Here is a 19,605-nt window from a genome sequence, read left to right as displayed (position 1 = left end):
GGCATTTATTACTAATAAGCAATTGATATGGTAAAAACCTCACAGCAGCACTTATGCACTGAGGGGCATGTGGAAAAAAATCAATGATTCTCAATTATTAATCGACCTGACCATTACACTTTTCTCCTCACTTTTTGTTGCAATGTTAACTCTTTGGGACTGTATGATATGTCTTAAATTTAAGATATTGTGGTTTACTATGTAAGTAGTACTAAGTTTTAAGTTTTCTGTAGTTGCCCACAATGTCTAGGCCGCCATATATTCATTACATTGGTAGGTACTGCCTGGTGTTCATCTTGTGTGGCTACAAATGAGTTAATGCACTTTGCCATTACATAGCCTCCATTCACATGAACTAAAGATGTTTGCACCTGGGAGACAAAATTAAAGACACAGCTTTGCAGACACGCAGCTCCTTAGGTGTGCCATTTTCCTGGTAGCAGCTTCTTGATGTTGTTAAAAAAATCTATGGCATCAAGAACACGTATTCATTAAAAATAGTGTCCTAGGTGAATTGGGTCTACAGCCTTTAATAGCTCCCCATTTCTCCATCAATACCAAGGCATTTGAAGGAGCGGGGTAATGTGCAGGTCATTAATCATAGACTAACAGGGAGCGTCCTTTGGGGGAAGTGTTTACCATTACAATAGCATTCCAATAAGATTCCTCAGTTACCAGGAGGTCCACTGGAAGCACGTTTTTGCCAGTGGATTAGACCAGTTATAGGCTAGAGATGCTCAGTCCAATCTATTGATCAGATGTTGTCATCGATCTGTAGCCCATTATACTTACAAATGTAACCTTTTTCTCCCCACTGTGTGGTTGGGAAGTAGCCTGTCCTGTATAACTACACCCCATTTAATATATCCTAGTTCAAATACATGATATAACCATTTACCTAAAGCAAATTTAATTTATATAGGCCTATATGAGTTTGTTGTTTAGGTGCACTTGTTGACAAGTACAAGGCTAACAAGTAGGATATTTGATGCTGTAACATCTGTAGCCTACCTACAACGCCTTTTAAAATAGGCACACAAAAAAATAGACCTAAAATAGGCCAATAAGTGCACTGTCCTTCCTACTATCCCACTAACGTTATGTAGGCTATTTTAATTGCGAGTTTTTCTAGTGAAGACGTATTATGGATAGTGTAGTTTGGACGTGCAATGATTTCTTGGGACCCTTCGGTTCACACGGAGGTGGGTCGTTTCTTTGTCTTTTCTTCAACTGTCTGGGGCCACTTTTCGTAGTCACCCAGAGGTGCATGTAGCCCTATTGCACCACATTTCACCAACAAAACCACCCTATGGGTATTTGTTGTTTTTTGGGACACGACCAGACAGGTCACAGGCACATTTTGAACTACATATCCCATGGTTGAGGCTCTACAGTTTTCAGCACACGCTGCCGCCTCCCCATTTCGTCCACTGGACTAGTATTAAAGCGAGCAGCGCTATCATAGTGTAACATCCGGTAGGAATTTTCAAAAATAAATATCATTATTACTTTGAAAGAAACGCTCGTCTAAACTTTTTAACCTCAGAACACTTGAGGTCGTCTGCTGCATCTCAGATCTGTTAAATCCATCAACACATCTGTTTTTTGAAAGCTTTTCTTTAAATGCATTTTTTTGTCAATTTGTCTGTCTGTTTTCGCAAATGCCATTTTAATGTATTTGTATGCCCCTGTAAAGTAAATTGAATAGCTTTGTGTCTGAATTGTGCTATATAAATAAACGTGCATTGCCTCAAAAAAGAAGGGCGCCTTTACTAGCATAACTAGAAATAATTGTGAAAGGTGACAAATGAGCAAAGATAGATAGTGCTGATTAATGCTGCTAAATATTGTTAAACGTCGACTGAAATGGCGAATTTTAACGTAACTTCCCAAGTAAAATTTACGTTTTAGCCGTTAATATTTGTACTACATACAAATAGGAAATCAGAATCCATGAACATTCCCTCTGATGAGGTTAGCCGTGCTAGCTTGACGCCGCCATGTTCCAGAGGAGGGTAAATTGAGGGAAAGACGAAGCCACCCTGTCAATCATAATTAAGGAACCATGGGAGTGAACTGCTAGGGAAGCTCGGCGGAATCCACTGTGTTTACGGCGAAGATTGTTTTAATTTGCGCAGAAACCAACGACAACTATGCGCCGGTACACTGTGGGACGTTTACATGGGATCTCGCCGACTGGGAATCGGTCCACTTTGACGGGAATTAGCATGAAGCGTTACATATAACAACAAAAAAAACTTCCAGTTGCCTGCGCCTGTGTTTTTTTGTCCCCTCAGCGTTCCAGTTTGAACAAAATACACAAGTCGCCGTTGATATTTGTACAAAAGGCGGTGCCGCGGAGGTTTATATGAACTCTAGGCTCAGTTTATTTGACTACAACTCGTGGAAAATCTGGTCTGTGCATTGTCAGGGAACTGCCTTGTCGGCGAGGCGACTTTCGAAGGAGTCACGGTATTTATCGCTCCAACTATGCTCAAAAACACCACATTTTAACTTTTTTTTCAACACCTCAACTTCACCGCTGGAGCTTTGTGTCAACGTTTGTTTGTTTTTTATTGCAGGAACAAGAAGACACTCCCAAAAACAAACGAAACCCCAACCGAAATCTCCGCTCCAGAACTCCAGGGAAAAGCAAGAAAGGAGCCGATATGAGTGGGGGAGAGATGGTGCACGCAGGGTGGCTGAGAAAGTCTCCTCCTGAAAAAAAGTTGAGACGTTACGTAAGTGAACTTTATATCCTATTCGTTACATGCTAATTAAGTAACCTGTCACACGGACCGTGCCAGAAGCTTTTTCCCTGGACACTTTGCGTGTGAACGGCTGGGCGCAGTGACAAACGTGTGTAGGCCTCATCTTGTGTGTGCAATACAACGAATGAGGTGTTTGACGTTTGGTTCGCCTTGTACTAATCCCTTACAGTAAGAGTGACTTCACCATTAGTTACCACGCACGAGGCTGTTGTTTGGTTTTGCTCAAGGGCTTTTCAACATTGCACATTGCTGTTGTTTTTGGGTCAAACCTGTGACATGACTATATGAGGTAACCTACTTAAAGGTGGAGTCAGCGATTCTGGAGAATGCTTGTTGATATAATCAGTGAAGATCTCCTCAGGATCCACTATCTGTACTACTGTGTGTAGTACAGGTACACAGAAAAGAACAGTTTTAAATCCAGAATAACTGACTCCACCTTTTACTGGCTAGTGTATGCCACCACACAAACATCCAATCTACCAGCATCATCTCTTGGAAATTGGATTTTTCTTGGATCAATAATACAATACTGATCGATTAGCTTGGGAAGCAATGCTTGTGCACTCACATGCTCTGTATGTCAAAGGTGGTTGCATATTGGTTGGAAGACGGTCAAGCCAAAGGGTTGCATGATTTACAAACAGTTGTCAGATGTGCATAATGAAGTGTTGGAGTAGCTGTTTATCAGAGCTACTATAAAAGTTTACTGCTCTTGCACTCACTCACTGAGCGCTCATTCTGCTGACACGCATCATGAGGTCAATGCATGTGTCTCTTTCTCTGCCATTCATCTTTCACCCTGGCTGTAAACGGGCTTTTTCTTTGTGTCAGGGATTCTCTCTGCTAAAATACTGTATGTTATGCAAAAAAACATCATGGTGGTCAACAATAGCGCTGTAGCAAAAGGCGAATAACTTCAGCCGGCCCAGCAAGCACCGCTGTCAAGTGTAAGCGCTTTCCTCGTGGATCATTGGACATTTCCCTTATTGATATTTGAATTACAAGGCTACGCAACTTGAGAGGAAGGATGTTTTCCCAGAAACCACAGTTCCAATGAAGTGTTTTTTAATTTTTTTTCCTGGAAGCAATACAAATAAAATCTAGCCACAGAGACAGGGCTTTCTCCAATCACAACAGAAGAATGGCTCATCTGATGAGGAAGATGTCACAATCTTTGTTCCCTACCTTGTTTTTAAGCATTTTTTTTTTATTCACAACACTGGCCGGAGATGCCAGTTGCCAGTTTGTGGTGATGAGAACTTAACTTCAATAATTTTTCACTTTTCTCCACTTGAGGTAATCTCCTAAACCGAGAGTTAGCCATAATGACCCAAAATTGTTCTTTCTCAATAGAGTAAACAGCAGGCTGGAGGAGGACGTAATTGTTCTCAAGGGGATATGGCAAACTAGCTGCTCCAGTTTTATGGACACAGGAGCGTAGATTAGCCTGGAGACCGTCTCACAGTGTGCAGTAAGAAAGCATGGGAACTGCTCTGATGATGGTTTTATGGAGAGGATTTTGAGTTGTTTACAGTTTTGGGAAGCAAAGTAGATTACTGTTGTTTTATGCAAATAAGCGTGGTCTGTTATTCTGGGGACCTTTTTTTTCTTTCAATCTTGGATATATTTGCATTTTGAATTAAGGGTTAGTCATTACACGTCATGGTTTTAGGTAAATAACACCACCGCCACAATCCCATTCCCTTTTCCAGCACATTTGTTTATGTTTATCATTGTCGAATTTGCGTAGAAAAACAACTAAACCTACTTTCTTACAAGTTTTCACTTATATTATGGATTGAGAAAAAAAATGTCTGATGTATATCAATATCAGGTTTTTAAACTAATTTCAATATTGGTAGTTTTCGTCTATTGGTAAGGTTTTTAGCATATTAGCCCTAAATAACTTCTTCTCTATTGACATTGACAACTATTGCTTTCTGTGTCACTATTATTCTTTCCAGCTCTCTATGAGAGAGAGGAGTTCAGTTACGTTTGCCTGATACTTGATATATGGTGAAAATAAACTTTTAATACCTTGCTGTGCAGAAAGTAAAACAAGTCATTTAAAAAAAGTTCCCATGAGCTGCATAGCATTTAATGAAATCTATAAATACCAGTGACCAAACTGTAGGTGGATTGGGCTGGGTTCCTGTGAAAGGTCATGGTGCTTTGTCACATGGGGCTGTGTAATCCACGGGAGTGCAGACAACGCTCTTTTTGGCGGATGACAAATTGTTCAACTGTAAGTTACCTATGTGGGAACTCACCGCCAGCTGTTTGAGTGGATCTAAAACATAACGGAGAGGTTGAATCATTTCTAGAATAATCGTTCGTGCAGCTGTTGTGCTGGTGTTTTACAATTCTGGTAACCTTTTCTTTAGTCAATAAGTCTATTTTCTTTGTATGTTTAAAGGACAATGATAAGACATTGTCATGAGGAGCATTTACTGTAAGTGAACTCATTTTAACCTCACTTCCTCAAATGGTCAGCTTACTTTTTAGCTACATTGATTTATTAAAATTGATACATCCTTAACTCCTGTCCATTATGTTATCCTACGGCTAATTGTAGTATTAACCTATCCTAACAACAATCCAGGGGTTGAGCCCTATCAAAGTAATCAGACTACAGTAGATTAATTGTTTTCTACTTGATTAAAATTTCAACCGGGCTTCCATGTACATTGTACAACAGTCTATCCAACCAGGCTTCCATGTATTGTACAACAGTCTATCCAACAGACAATCATGATAAATCCGTTTGTCACAAGAAAGCCTTGAATTGGTTCTGAAACAAGCGTAGCACTCAGTGTTGTTAAGGTAAACATTTGGTGGTAGGTTAAAAGACTAAATTAAAAACAAAAACAGACAAACTGCAAAACGGAATAGAACACATTACAATAGCATGTGAACTTTCCACCACCTTTCGCTGTTTTCTATTAGCCCCATCTCCAGACTCAGCAACACTAGTCGGGAAGCCGGGGCCCCAGTTTACCTGATTAACCACTCAGGGCAAAGTTTGCCCCTCAGGCTGTGCTGCTGATTGGTGGAGCTCAAAGGTGAGAGCAGTGCAGCACACCGGCTTTCATCTGAGCCGCCCCAACCCCCAAGGGTTTGACACAAGCTAGAAAAATGTTTCCTTGCTATTGACTACCAATTAAGTACATTTTGTGAGGAATTAATCCAATTCCCAATCAGATTTTGGTGGATTTAACCCAATGTTGATTGATTCGCTGATGTTATGTTGAACGACCAATAAGTACATGGACAAACATGTTTACTTTACAGCTGCCTTGTGTCACAACACGGCAGCCAATGTAAATGACCATTTCATTTTTGCATCAAGTCAAAAAATGAATACAGATACATTTTACTGACAATAGATCGCTTCTGATTGACAGATTAAAAAGGGTTGTTTTTCTTTTGTCTCTTGAATTCGATCAACATTAAACAGAATGAATTCAGTCTCTGCAATACAGCCTTATTGGTGGATTAATAGATATTCGCTGTAAAAATTCTCTGAGAAAGAGTCAACACTTCCTGGCCACTAATGTGTCATTTAGTGGCAGCATGAAGGTATTTAACCACATTTGCTTCTGTAGGACTTTTCCCAGGCACAGTTTGTCATAAATGTATCATCTGTGGTTTCCCATTTCATCAACACTGCATATTTCATCCATTTCTCCTTTTCGTCTCTCGTTTCCCTTACCATTTAATCTGTGTATTTCTGTTGAGATACACTGGTAAGAACCTTCTTTAAAGTAACAGCCCCATTGTATTTTCTATACATCTGTAGTGTTATCAGGGGGACCTAAGGAGATGCAGGGAAGAAGTTGCAAGATTATGTGACATTTAGGAGAAAACTGAAACTGTTAAATTGCTGCGGTTTGCTGGTATGGCTTCTGCCTACAACAAAATATTCACGTGTCTCTTTTTGTTAACTTGGGGAAATGTTTTCGTTATAACACAAAATTGAACAAATATATTTTTGGTCTGCATGTTAATATGCGTTCTCTTACAGTACATACTGTGACGTGCTTCCATTTCGTTGCTCATTTATTCTCCATCTTAATTCTTTACAAAGAAGCATGCAGAACAATGAGGTCTAATGCTTATGCTTAATTAGAACGGTAAACACAGTCTTTAAGCCGATCATGTAGCATAGTGCATAGTTGTCTGAAAGCCTTAATTTGGCTCTGCATTTTCTCAGTTCTTTCCTCCTACTGTACGTACAGCAGCTAAATGGATCCATACAATCCACATAGTCCACTGGCATGTACCCTCTGGAAACAGATAAAGTATTTTATGATACACTTTGTCCAACCCTTTATAGAGCCTCAGTACAAGGCTGCAGGGTAGTCCGGAAGAAGGAAAATATTGAACCCTGGAGGTCCTCCTCTGATGGCTGTAAAGAGAGTCTTAGGACATGCTCCATGCTGGTTATGAATCCTCTCAGCCGAGCAAAATGCATTTACATTAAATACCACTGCGGCCATAAGCCATTACTGTCAGTGGTTGACTGGAAACAGTTGTCATTTGCAAAATAAGAATAAATATGCATGCAACAAATGTGACAGTGTGGTCGAACGGAAACAAAGGCATAGCTCTTTGATTAAGTCGAGGATTCATTAAATCTGCTTAGCTTGGTGGAACAGAGAACAAACGCTCACTTTCTGTTAAACCTCCGCCCCACATGCTTGAAGAAACAAACAAACAAGCAGCCTGAGCGCCATGCAACAGAGGGCTACTTGTGCAGGGTTAGCCTCTTAGGCTAACAACGACAAATTACTGGAGCATTGCCTGACCGCCACAGCTCTACATTTGGAGGGAGCAGACCACTGTTGTGTGATCCGCCACAACTTGAAAATGGACTGCATGTGCCATTAATAATTTAAAGTCCATTACTAACAAATAATCATTAAAAATTAATGTGTGCTACTACAATCGTTATCCTTACCGGGCCATTATTTGTCGTGGACATGCACTATTGTCATCACATAGGCGTATCCGTTGCATCGTAGCCAAACTGGTTACAAAGCATGGTTTCAAAGTTATGCTGTCACAAACCTATAACAATCACATCAGTAGATTCAATGGAATTTTACAACAGTTTATCAGCAGAGCTTTGCTTGAAAAAACACTGAGTAGGTTTATTTTCTGTTGTTGAAATCTTTTATGATCCAAAGTTGTGTTTTCAAAAGGCCTTTGTTATAAAACACAATAGACGTGACCATCGTCTCCATTTTCTTCTGGATATTTATAGAGCGTAGTAGGCCTGAAATCATGTCATTGCATCACAAAGGAAAACACGGCCACAAAAACAAAAACAGAAAGAGCAATGGCCTCTGAAAGTTGGCACATGACAAATATCTCACCAGTCTTATGCAGCCTTGCTTGAGTTAGATTTTATTTTAGTTTAATGAACATTTAACACAGATGTCTTCATTATATCTTTGTTATCCATCAACACATTATGTGACAGCAGTTTTGAGTATTTAGAACGTGGCCTCTTTCCAATCAAAAGGGTTATCCGGGAAAAAAAAATAAAACAATATATATCTATTTTTGGCATATGCTATGCATATTTCTGTCTTTGTGCATATCCATTTTTAGGTGCACTTTGCAGTTTCAGGGGTGGGGGATTTGTGAGCCTGCAGTTAGTTTACAAAACATATTTTCTCTACATATAATTCTTAGTATTGAATAATTCTATCATTATGAAGAAACTTAATTAATTTGAGTCCCCTGGGACCATACGTAAGACCATAATATGTGTGTAAACCAAACTGTGTGTAAACCAAACTGTGGGCCCTGCTGCTGTAAACAACAAGAGTGAAACAGTAACGGTAAGTTATCAGGGAGCTTTCTAACTTCAAACAGTGTTCCAGGGATCACATTTCCCTGTGAGTAAAGTTTGTTTATTAATTTATGAGAATATATCTTAGAAAATCTTCACTTCACTGACATGCCAGAAGCTGCATAGTGCACCTTAAGTCTTGAATCTACACAGTTGAATACATTCTCCCGCTGGTGTCCTTCCTTCTCCATATCTGTTGTTATGTGGTCACCAGTTTCTTGTCTTGCAACATTTGTAGGCAGTTTATCACAGGATCTTTTTGTCCACATCAGAATAATACATAGTTATATGATAGTTTGATAGTTCTAAAAGTAACAAAAGTATATTAAATTAACCTTGAGCTTTTTGTCTTGACTAAAACAAAATAATTAAACAGCGTACTGTCATTTCTGTCCTTGTGATCGAGTCTGTGCTAGTGTTTGCCTCACTGTATGCAGATTATGCGTTTTCCCAATAAAGTAAAATGTTTGAATCATTGTACCCTTCCTTAAACTTAATTTGTTGCCTTAGTAGGGTGATGAGATAGCAGTATTGAATGGGATGGTCAGGGCTGACGTGAAGCATTTTGTAAACAGATGTGTCTCTCTTTGCCTGGTGCAGCTGTACACCGTCCTATGTGCCAAGTCTACCAGCAGCTCATGCAGTGACTGAAGAGAACTGGTTCTCATGCAAACTTGGTTTTCCTGTTTGAAACTAAGCTAGTGTGTTTTTTTTAAATAATTCTGCTGAATTGTAAAATGATCCTTTCGTGCTATTTGGTCCGGTGCCAAGTCGAACAGTTTCAGCGGAGTGCGGCTATTATTAGATGAAGATGACAGAAACCTATTTGCCAAGAGTAATTGTACACATCATGGGTTATTGTCATTTTTTTATGATTCTTCAAAACAATTCCCAAGAACGTTGTTGTGACAACATGAATTAAATTTTAAGACCCACATTGGCTTTACATTGTTTCTCATGTTTCCACTGTGCAGCTAATGACAGCAGGCAGTATAAATAGTTTGTGTCATAAAGGCTGCTTTCTACTTCCAGAGTGTATAGTTATAGTCCGTTGTGGACATATAACAGGGCTAGCAGGAGAAGAACACAGATGACCAAAAGGCTGTATGGCTCTCTGTTCCCGTGTGTGTGTGCGTTGTTTGGAGAAAAAAAGTAGAGGACAACCAGAAGTTGGGCCAAATGTATGATAATGTGCATACCCCAAGGGAAACTACTTCAAGACAAAGTTAAGTTAATGGTGTATGGTTAATAGGGCTGGGTATCGAAGTTGGATACTCCTTAGGCACCAACCAAAATGCCTCCATACCATTGAGTATTGAAAAAAGGCCCTTGTTGTTTAATACTGAAATTCAATTCCTAAGGGGTTAATCTTATCAGCGTCAACGAGCCAGTAAGCATGCATTGATGTGCCAAGATCTAAAAGTGCTGGTGATTGGCTGTGTGGAGGCGTCCAGGAAAAAAATACATTAGGTTGCAACAGTATGCATCAGTGAGCCTTACATACTTACTTTCTTATTTTGGACTGAAAACTATTTGCAATGATTCATTGTATTGTTCCTTTTTGCTCATATATTTTGTTGGAGCAGCAGTGGCTCAGGAGCAGCAGTGGTAATCTGAAGGCACTTAGTCAATTTCAACTTACTGAACTATTGATTCATTGATATGAAAAAATGCCAAGGATAATTTTTTTTTGTTTTTACCAAAATGTGTAATGTCTTCCTCTTAAACAGATTTCGTAAAATTGCTATCGGAAAAAGTATTGTTCAGGAACAAATATCAAAGCCATTGTATCTGTATAAATATCAAATTTTTTTGAAATATACCTAGTCCTTTTAATTAATATGTAAGCAGTGATGCTCAGGCTGGAATGTAACACAATGGCCATCGATAACTTTGTCATCAGTGTTAAGATGAATGAAGAGAAAAGCACACGGGATGAGAAAGACTTTGAGAGAGCTTCCCAAATCAACAGCATTAGGCAGCGTCCAGTGAGAGCAGCCCTCTGTTCTCTGCCTCTTCCTTTCCGTTCCCAGTGCTTCTTGGCAGGCGCACACAGCAGGAATGTGAGGTTGCTCTGTGCTCCACTCTGCTGGTCTGCCCGGGGTGTGAGCGCCTGCTCCCGGGCCCTTCTCACTGAGGCTAGGATGGGCTGCACTGCTCTGCTCTCCACTGCACTGCAAGGCAGAATGCACTGGCCGATTGTTGTTTCTGCAGCAGCGGGCGGGAGGGAAGAGGAGCCGCTCCCTGGCGCCCCAGCAAGGCATGGCCGCCCCTTCCTGTGTGAGGAGCTGATGGCTACCAGATGGCGGGTGCAGAGAGAGGAGGAGGGGTCCCACACTCCCATACTCTCTCCCTTTTATCCTTTCTTTTCTGCGTGTAATCTCAAAATTGTGAAGTTAAAGGTGCATTCAGCGATTCTGCTGCTTGTTGTCATTATCACTTCTGTGAATATCTCCTCATGATTAGCTAACTGTCTGTACTGTGTGTGCACGCTGAAAATAAATTCTGGTGTTAAAACACAGCCTAGAGTCTGTAAACTGGTATGTAAACAAAGTGGCCCACCCTACCTAGCAACATGCCTGCTTTTTTGAGCTAAGGCTGTTTAACACTGGATTTTTTTTCAGCGTAAACACAGTATAGGTCTCAGGCTGGAGGAGATATTCACGGATTTTGACAACAAATGATTTCTACAACAAGCATTCTCCAGAATCGCTCTCTCCACCTTTAATCGTTCATCTTTGTCTTTCTCTACCTCATCACAGCTAATTGTTCTGAAGGATGAAAAGGAAAGTGATGGCAAACTTGTTTTTTCCATTCTCAGACTATATACCAAGCTGCATTTCTCTAGGTGTTACATACAGAGACACAAAAGATGTCACCATGACTCACTTGTTATCAGTGACTCACTGAAGAATTGTATACTTTGAAGGTCCAGCCATGACTCACACTCTCTTTAAAATATCCTTCAACAGTTTAACTTAAAAGCTTTGTGTCACTGTCACTGCAGTCACCATAGATGTCTGCTTACACCTGTTCAGTGTAATTGCAGTGGTGTGCATGTGGTTTTAGTGCCACCAATAGGAGGCCCCCTTAACTCATTGCGCATAGAGACCACTGTTTACGCTTTAGCTAAGGCTCAATGACATGATCACAAAGGAGTTAAAACACCTGCTTGATTGAATTAGCTCTGATAGCCTTGTATAGTTTGAAAGTTGAATGATTTTCTTCTTCAAAATATATTAATTGGATTTTCTAATTTAGGAGAACATAGAATGACTAAATTATTAATTAATTTGAACTATCAACTTCATCTTTAAAGAGCCTTGAGATGCATTGCATAATGTTAAATTCTTATGTTTCTTTGCACAATTTGCACAATAAGCCAATTTATTTTATGTGACTTCACTGATCATGAATCACAATTAGTTGTAATTTCTGTGTTTTTAATTTTGTTGATACCCTTTACATGTGGATTACAGATTACATCAGTAAAACTCTATTGGATGAAGGATTTAAATAATCTAATACAGTGCGTCATACTAGTTGTGCATTTCAAAAATTAAATACCAGATGCGGTGTACCAAATACTCCCCAGAAGGTTGTACAAATGATTCGATGTTTGTTTGTTTGTAGATTCCCTAGGGTATTAAAAAAATAAAATAAAATAAAAAAAAAATCCAGGAAGAGTTTGCTTTCTGGGAATGTACTAGAAGTTTAGCGCTTGAAAACATGAAAATAGTTGATCATTTGGGTGATAAGTAGGGTTGGGCACCGAAACCCGGTACCAGTATGGCACCGGTGCCGACGTAAGCGGTAGTAACCAGACCGAATAAGAATGAAAGTTTCGGTGCCTCATTTCGGTGCCGCCGTCCATGGGTGCCGCCTTTCTTTATATGTCCATGGGTGCCGCCCCCTGCTGTAGTCACGTTTGTATTTTGACAGACTGATCGCTCTTTATGTCATGATCGATGAAGCATGTCCGCTCGCGGATGCTGTTCTGTGAACACCGCAAGGAGCATTTCTCACCGGGCTGTGAGTGACGAGAACGAGCCCGACCGTCTCGAGGAGCGCGCGCACGAGTGCTCAACACTCGCTCACGTTCGCAGTTTCACAGACTGATCGCTCTTTATGTCAGACTATTGTTGAACGTCAATGCAATGCATTTCTTTTTGCAAATGACACGCGATCTAGCAGTATTGTCACGCATGTATTAGGCACGTGTAGGCTGACGATGAGGCAGCGGCCGCCTGCACGCTTCCTCCCGTCAGCTGTTCTAGTGCTGCCTTTACGCACGGCGGTGGAGACAAACCCAAAAAACACACAGCGGAACACGGCGGCCCGGTGATATGGAAACGTTTAACAAGACACTTCATAAAGACACACTTAAAATAATGATCTCTGCCCATACAAAAAGCTCTGACTTGGATAACGTTATGGAGCGATCGATTTATAAAACCATCCGGTAGGCTACATGTGTCTGATGACGGGCCGTTATATTAATAATAAACAGCGCTGCACATTATAACAGCATGTACTTTAAAGATCTCGTATCCATCCTGAAAAGGCAAACATGACATTTTTTCTGCACAAAAATGGTTAATTTGACAAAGTTAATAGTTGTGGTCTTATCTTTACAGAAGACTTCTTTGTATTTTTTATGTCAGTTGAATTTTGTTTCAAGTTAAATGCAAATGAGCACTGTTAATATTCCAAAAGGCTAACGCTCTTCCTTGACTGTTTTCAGTCTGTGGTTCTCATTGGGTGTACTTATTTCCTTACTGTAAATCCAATACTGCATTTAATTTCATATGGGTGTTTTATATGTGTATCTATTTTCATTTTTAAGGTGTTGTATTGTTCAGGTCATAAGGACTCTTTCTTATCAAAATGATTACTTTTTAGCTAAAGTTTTAAAATGGAGATTAGATTACCTGGTAGTCTCCACATTAATCTCCATTATTATATTGTTTGAAACAGTATTGTTGTATTAGATAGTATGTAAATTGTGTGAATTTTATTTTATTTACATTTTAAAATAGTTTATCTGTAAGTTACTCGTAATTATATTGTTAAAGTTAATTGTGTTAAATTTGGCACTGGATATAAAAGGGCATTATTTTTTGACAAAGTGTGTGCAATTTGAGGCTTTAAAGTACCGGTAAAAGTACCGGTTAAGCACCGGAACCGTTTCAAAAGTACTGGGTAGTAACCGGTATCAGAAAAAACCCAACCGATACCCAACCCTAGTGATAAGGTTTTAGGGGTAGAAATATCTGTGAGTGTATCTGTTCACATTTAACTCTAAAGGTTCACCTGTCATTACACACACACACACACACACACACACACACACACACACACACACACACACACACGGCACTCTAGTTATGTGGTGCTGTGTGATCTGACCCTAGTCGCTGTGTCTGCAGCCCCTTAATATAGCCCACTGCTGTCATGGTGGTTTTTGCCCCTCTTCCCTTTGCTCTGTGCTGTGCGCATGTGCACCAACATGTGTGCAAGTTAGTCCCAGGACCAGCTAGACAGGGGGGTGTTGGGGTGTCCGCCTGGAGACTAGATGCGAAATATTGCTACTGACCTGTGTAATTTCCCAAGTTACTGTTACCCAGACAGGCCCTCAATAAAGTAGATGGATGCTGTGTTTGTTTGATCCATAATTATTTTGTCTTTTTATTAGGTTTCAAACCTCTAATTTAGTTTTCAAAATCAGTTTCTTTGTATGTTTTTATGGTATGAATCCTCGGATGAAACCAAAATGGGCAGAGAAAGATGGATGGCTCTTTACTGTTCACCACTGGCCCTGTTGTGGCCACTGTCCCTGATTGCATTAGTGTTACTATGGTGCTTTCTGATATCTTTGGCCTGGCCTCAAGCCAAGGGACGTGGTTAAACTCGCACACAGACACATACACAGATGCGGCAGAGACCCCTGCTCGCAGAGAGCATTTGTTTTCAGCCTGATTGGAGGCTGTGATTCTGGAAGACCTCCTCCCCTCGTCCATCTACTTTCTCTGAACTTTCCCTGGCACTCTGCTCTTTTTTCGCTCATCGCGGGTGTGTCTTAGAAACCTGTGGAATACCTTGACCATCGTTGCTTGGGATAACCAGCTACGAACTGTTTGAAATCCAGCTTAAGGTTGGTGATTTTATTTTACTTAACTTTGAATTTAAATTTTGGAAATAATATTGGAGGTGAATCCAAATTCCCCTTACTGGTTCAAAATACAGTCATGTTGGTAAATGGAAGAGAAATATGATCATGTACTGTACATTTAATAATTGTAGAAACGTAATGGTCTGTGAATAATTTCTTTGGTGTGTCACGGTGCTTCACACATTGAGCAAAGTGGAAAAGGGAACTTCCAACATAAGCCTTTTATGATCATCAGCAGCTGTAGTTACTGGTGTTCAGTTTAACAGACATATTTACAATTTAGCTGAGACTGAAAGGACAGTGGAAAATGGCTCTTAACATCTTTGTTATAACTCGGTAATTAGTGCAAGTTGCACCAGCTGTTCTGCACTGGTGTTGAAATAAGAAAAAAAATTATCCGCTTTTACATTAAATCTCTTAAGTGTCCAAGACCTTTTAAATCATGGCATTGTGCATGTGATTTTGTGTGCGTTATATACGTCACACAGGCCATGTTCCGTGACTGTTTTTGTTGCCCTAAACTGTTATGTACACACTTGGCTAGACTGCACTGTTTTACTGTGTACCGCAGGCCAGTGGGGGGCTAAAAGGGGAATTGTTTAAGCACCCCCCCCTCTCGTCAGCGGTCAAGGAACAGCGTGATCATGTGAACCAAGTCTGCCACGCCAATGGAATGTGTTGAATTCTAACGATGCGGCTTTGACAAGTGCATGTGACTGTGCAAGAGCTTAGATTGGCGAGGGGCAGGAGAAGCAAAGCCAGATAGGATGAAAACAGCAGAGGACAGCGAGTAGAGCTAATCAAAAGAAAGAATGCCATGCATAATAGTGTCAAGGTTGCGGAGGAGCTAAGCATGCAACATTTCAACCTCCTTTTTTATCTGGGGAAAAAAAGTATTAAACTGAAAGACCAACCATCAAGGAGATACTGTTGGAATGTGATAAAGTTGTGTTTTGAGGAGGAGTAACGTATCATGAAGTCAGATGAACTGGTCTTTATCTCTTGCACAGCTTTGGTTCTCATGGCTGAGAGAGTGGGCTGCTGTCTGCACTCACAAACCATCCTCAGGCTGTGTGCAGATTGGATAAGGCACTGTGTGAACAACGGTGTTTGGGTACGTTGAGTCTGAGAATCATTTTCAGCAAATATTCCCATTGGATATGTAAGAGGACCATATTCATTGTGGTGTGAATGTAGAAGTCTAGGCATTAGAAGAGCAGTTAAACATGAACACAATCGGACACTTATTCCTTCTATAAGTTTCTTTTGACCAAGAAAAAAAAAGTTATTTCTGCATTTACATACATCAATGAGAAACATTAGTATTGATCTTTCATTGAAATCCATTGAAATGTACTAATTCTGGCCCAGAGGGTTCAGGCACAGTGCACATAATGGATGTGCAACTTCCATTTCTCCATGCCCTAAGCTGTGTTGTTTCCTGTTTGCTATCTCTGGTAATGGGTAGATTGGTGACCTGGATTTTGCACTTGCCACCAGAAGCCAATAGGAGTTAATTTTCGACATGCTGTTTGGCTATGTCATACACATCATCACCAGAAAAGTATACTTCAATGTCTAGTTTGAGTGTTGTTGAAGATCTCTCATCATTAAGGAAGACTCATTTTGGTGCGGTTTGTGTGATGATGGGGTCAGGGTTTTTGCAAGGATTTGACATTGTAGTTGGTTAACAAGGTTATGACAGTTTAAGGATAAATATAGCGTTAACGGTGCAACCGTGCCTCTCTGCAAGCAACAGTACATGCATTAGATGGACAGAAGACTTAAAAGGCACAGGGGTATGAATGTGTTAATTGGGCATTACTAAATTGATTGATAAACACATTAGTTTAGAAAATATTGCTGAAGAAGTTGTGTGAAGTAGGAAAAAGTGCAAGCTGTTAAAAAAAAATTCCAGGCATGCAAGCACACACCCACAGAAGCCAACCCACAGCTTAAGAGGGAGGACATTTTTGCTGACTTTTTTTGGGGGGGCGTTTTGCGTAATAGTTAAGTGGAAAAAATAGTTTTGCTGCCTGTGTATTGGTGGCTCCAAATGAATGTGTATGAAGGATTCCACACATTCTTCCCTAAATGTGAATCACTGCACGGGAATCGCATGAACACACATGCAGCAGCGCACAACCTCCTGAGGTATGTGTGTTCACTCCACGCACATTCCCTCTCAACTGAAAGTGAAGCAGTATCATCCGTATGTGACAGCAGATAGTGGAGGTGTGCAACAGTTTCAGGCGACTGGCTGAAAATGGAGGTGTGTCTCGGGACTTGACATGTTGAGGCATGCTCAACGGATCAGCTCGTAGAACAGGACGCCAAACGTGGTTAATGCAAGTGCTAAGAATAAGCATGTGGGATTTCTGACCAGAGGGAAAAACCAGCACACCAACGTATCATTTGTAGCAGTACCTGAATTAAAGGTGGAGTCAGTGTGATAATCTCCTCATGATCTGCTACCTATCCATACTATGTTTGCTGAAAGAAAAATCCAGCGTTAATACACAACCTAGGCTCTGTAAACAGGCATGATGGTTTCAATGGTGGGGCAAGCATCATGCTTGTTTACTTTGCTTACATACCAGTTAACAGCCTTGGCTGTGTAATACCAGATTTGTTTTCAGCGCAGAGTACGGACAGGTAGTGGATCTTGAGGAGATATTCACCGATTTGTACAACATTGACAGCATTTGATAATTCCCTACAAAGGTGTACTTAAATCTTGATGCATCTCCTGTTTTGCTGAGTAACCAGGTGCCACGTTTTCAAATGCAACACAGAAGTGTGTGCATCACAGAGTCCATTTCCTTATCTCTATGTTCGGCATCTCAAGCCATTTCCTAGTGCACAGACTCTAGTAAGAGATGGGGCTAATTAGATCATGTCTAAGGAAACCTCTCACTGGCTTCTAAATGAGATTTGGAATTATTTTCATTGGGCCAATTGGATTAGACTGCTGCTGCTCACTGCATTGATACAGATTGGATTAGACACACACACACAGAGTAGACTATTACAGTATTAACAAGGTACCTATTATCCTTTTAATTTTATTTTTTTATAAATCTTATTGAATTGTTATCAATCAAAAAAGCCTTTGAATATACAGCATACTTTCTGTTGCTTCATTTGTTCTTTACTGCATGTGAGAAGTCATCCATCTCTCACATGCAGTGGTCCCCCTACAGGACAAGCAGCAGGACTGGTCATGAGTCTGCCGCTCAACCCACAACCTGCTGTAGTGTGAAACCTTCTGCTTCACTGAGAGCTGCAAAGCTGGGCCACTGCAGGCTCGTTGTGATTGACATCGTGTTGACATTAGGACGAAGACACTGCAGGTCACTAGGGTAGCATTTCTAAGATTTTGAATACAGCCTTTTTCATTTTATAAATTAAAAATAATACTACGTAAATGTCTTTAAAAATGCATTTTCACCATGTTATTAAAAACAAAATGTATCAAATCAGCTATTTTACAAAATATGAAAAAAAAAAAAAAACTTCTGTAATAACCATGCCGTGCTAAGAATGATTATGAAAAATTTAGTGAATGTAAATGCTTTAGAAGTGGAGATTTTGTGTGGAGAGCATTGTCGACATGTTATGGAAGCAAAGTAGCCAGAAAATTTACCAGTGCTTGAAAAAATCTTGCCTTAAATGTAAAAGTATTGACACATGGTATAGACGGACCTTTTTGTCCTGACTTGTGCATTTGGGAAGAGTGAATCACAAGCCACGGCTGAAAGTCAAAGTGGGAAGTTGCACATTTAGGCATGTGGGCACAGCCTGTTGAATAGTGGCACATATATTTTTGGTTCAGCCCACATACATAATATCTTGGGCCGGTGTTTTGTAGGTGTAATAATATAGTGTAGGAGCCGTGTGCGAAGGGGCTGTGGTGGGCAGTTGTTGCCAGGGGAGGTGGTGTGTTATTTTCAGTTCCATTGTGTCTATTTCCTGTGGGTCAGGGGTTATTGGAGCAGGGTGTTGCAGACTTGACGGAGTAAAGAGGAGGGGAGGGAAGTCAGCAGGAAAGTGGCCAGACCTCACTCCACAACAACAGTGGCTGGTCAGCAGCAGCAGCAGCTTGCTTACCTTCGCTTCTTTCAAATTTTGGTTTTAATCCGTGCACAGCTTGGACTCTTCAGAACCAGGTAAAGAAACATGCATTGCATTTTAATTGCAACTTTACCCAGTCAGCTTGTCATTTACCTTTTTTTGTTTGTTTTGATCATTTGAGTAATGTTGTTATTAGCATTTTCCATTCATTGTTGCTGTGTAACTCTCAGCAGAAGGTTAGAGGCTGACTAAAGTTTAACTTGCTGCTAGCTAATATCAACATAGCTAAATGCCCTACGGTCTCGGACATCAATACATTTGAATTTGAGAACAATTAATCCTTTTAATGAATCGTAGAGAAACAGTTGTGATTACTGAATCACATGGTTATAGTAGAGCTAGTGTATGAAGGACACTAAAACAAGATAATCAGGCAGTTTGTATTTGTATCTAAAGGAGGATCTAAAGTGTGAAAACACCTGCTGTTTTCCTGCAATTTATTGTGGCAAGCGGGTAAAACACAGGACACCGTTTCATGCCTGCCCCTAAATCAGAACAATGTAATAAGGGCACGAGGTGAAGTAGGGGCAAAAAAAACAGTTCAGTCAGTCCATAGAATAAGTGAATGTGCTAGCTATTTCTAAGCAACATTTTTATGGGCAATAGCTACTAACAAGGACATGTTTGTTGTTGTTTTAGTGGAGCCACAGTGACACTTCTGCATA

The 19,605-nt window shown here is 40.3% G+C and overlaps 1 protein-coding gene across 2 annotated transcripts in view; it reads left to right on the top strand.

Annotated features, from left to right (window-relative positions):
- Positions 1–2,072: 2,072 nt before the first annotated feature.
- gab1 (GRB2-associated binding protein 1) overlaps positions 2,073–19,605 on the top strand; it is a 51,607-nt gene continuing 34,074 nt past the window's right edge. For both annotated transcript variants that reach the window (XM_080028739.1, XM_080028738.1), the window contains exons 1-2: positions 2,073–2,472; positions 2,583–2,741. In XM_080028739.1, coding sequence (XP_079884865.1) covers positions 2,670–2,741 — 72 coding nt within the window. In that variant the 5' untranslated portion in view covers positions 2,073–2,472; positions 2,583–2,669. The remainder of the gene's footprint in view (positions 2,473–2,582; positions 2,742–19,605) is intronic.

This window comes from Ammodytes marinus, assembly GCF_949987685.1.
Source record: "Ammodytes marinus genome assembly, chromosome: 6".
Taxonomy (NCBI): Eukaryota; Metazoa; Chordata; class Actinopteri; order Uranoscopiformes; family Ammodytidae; genus Ammodytes; species Ammodytes marinus.
Note: the sequence above shows the minus strand (reverse complement) of the source record. Positions and strands in the feature narration are given on the sequence as shown.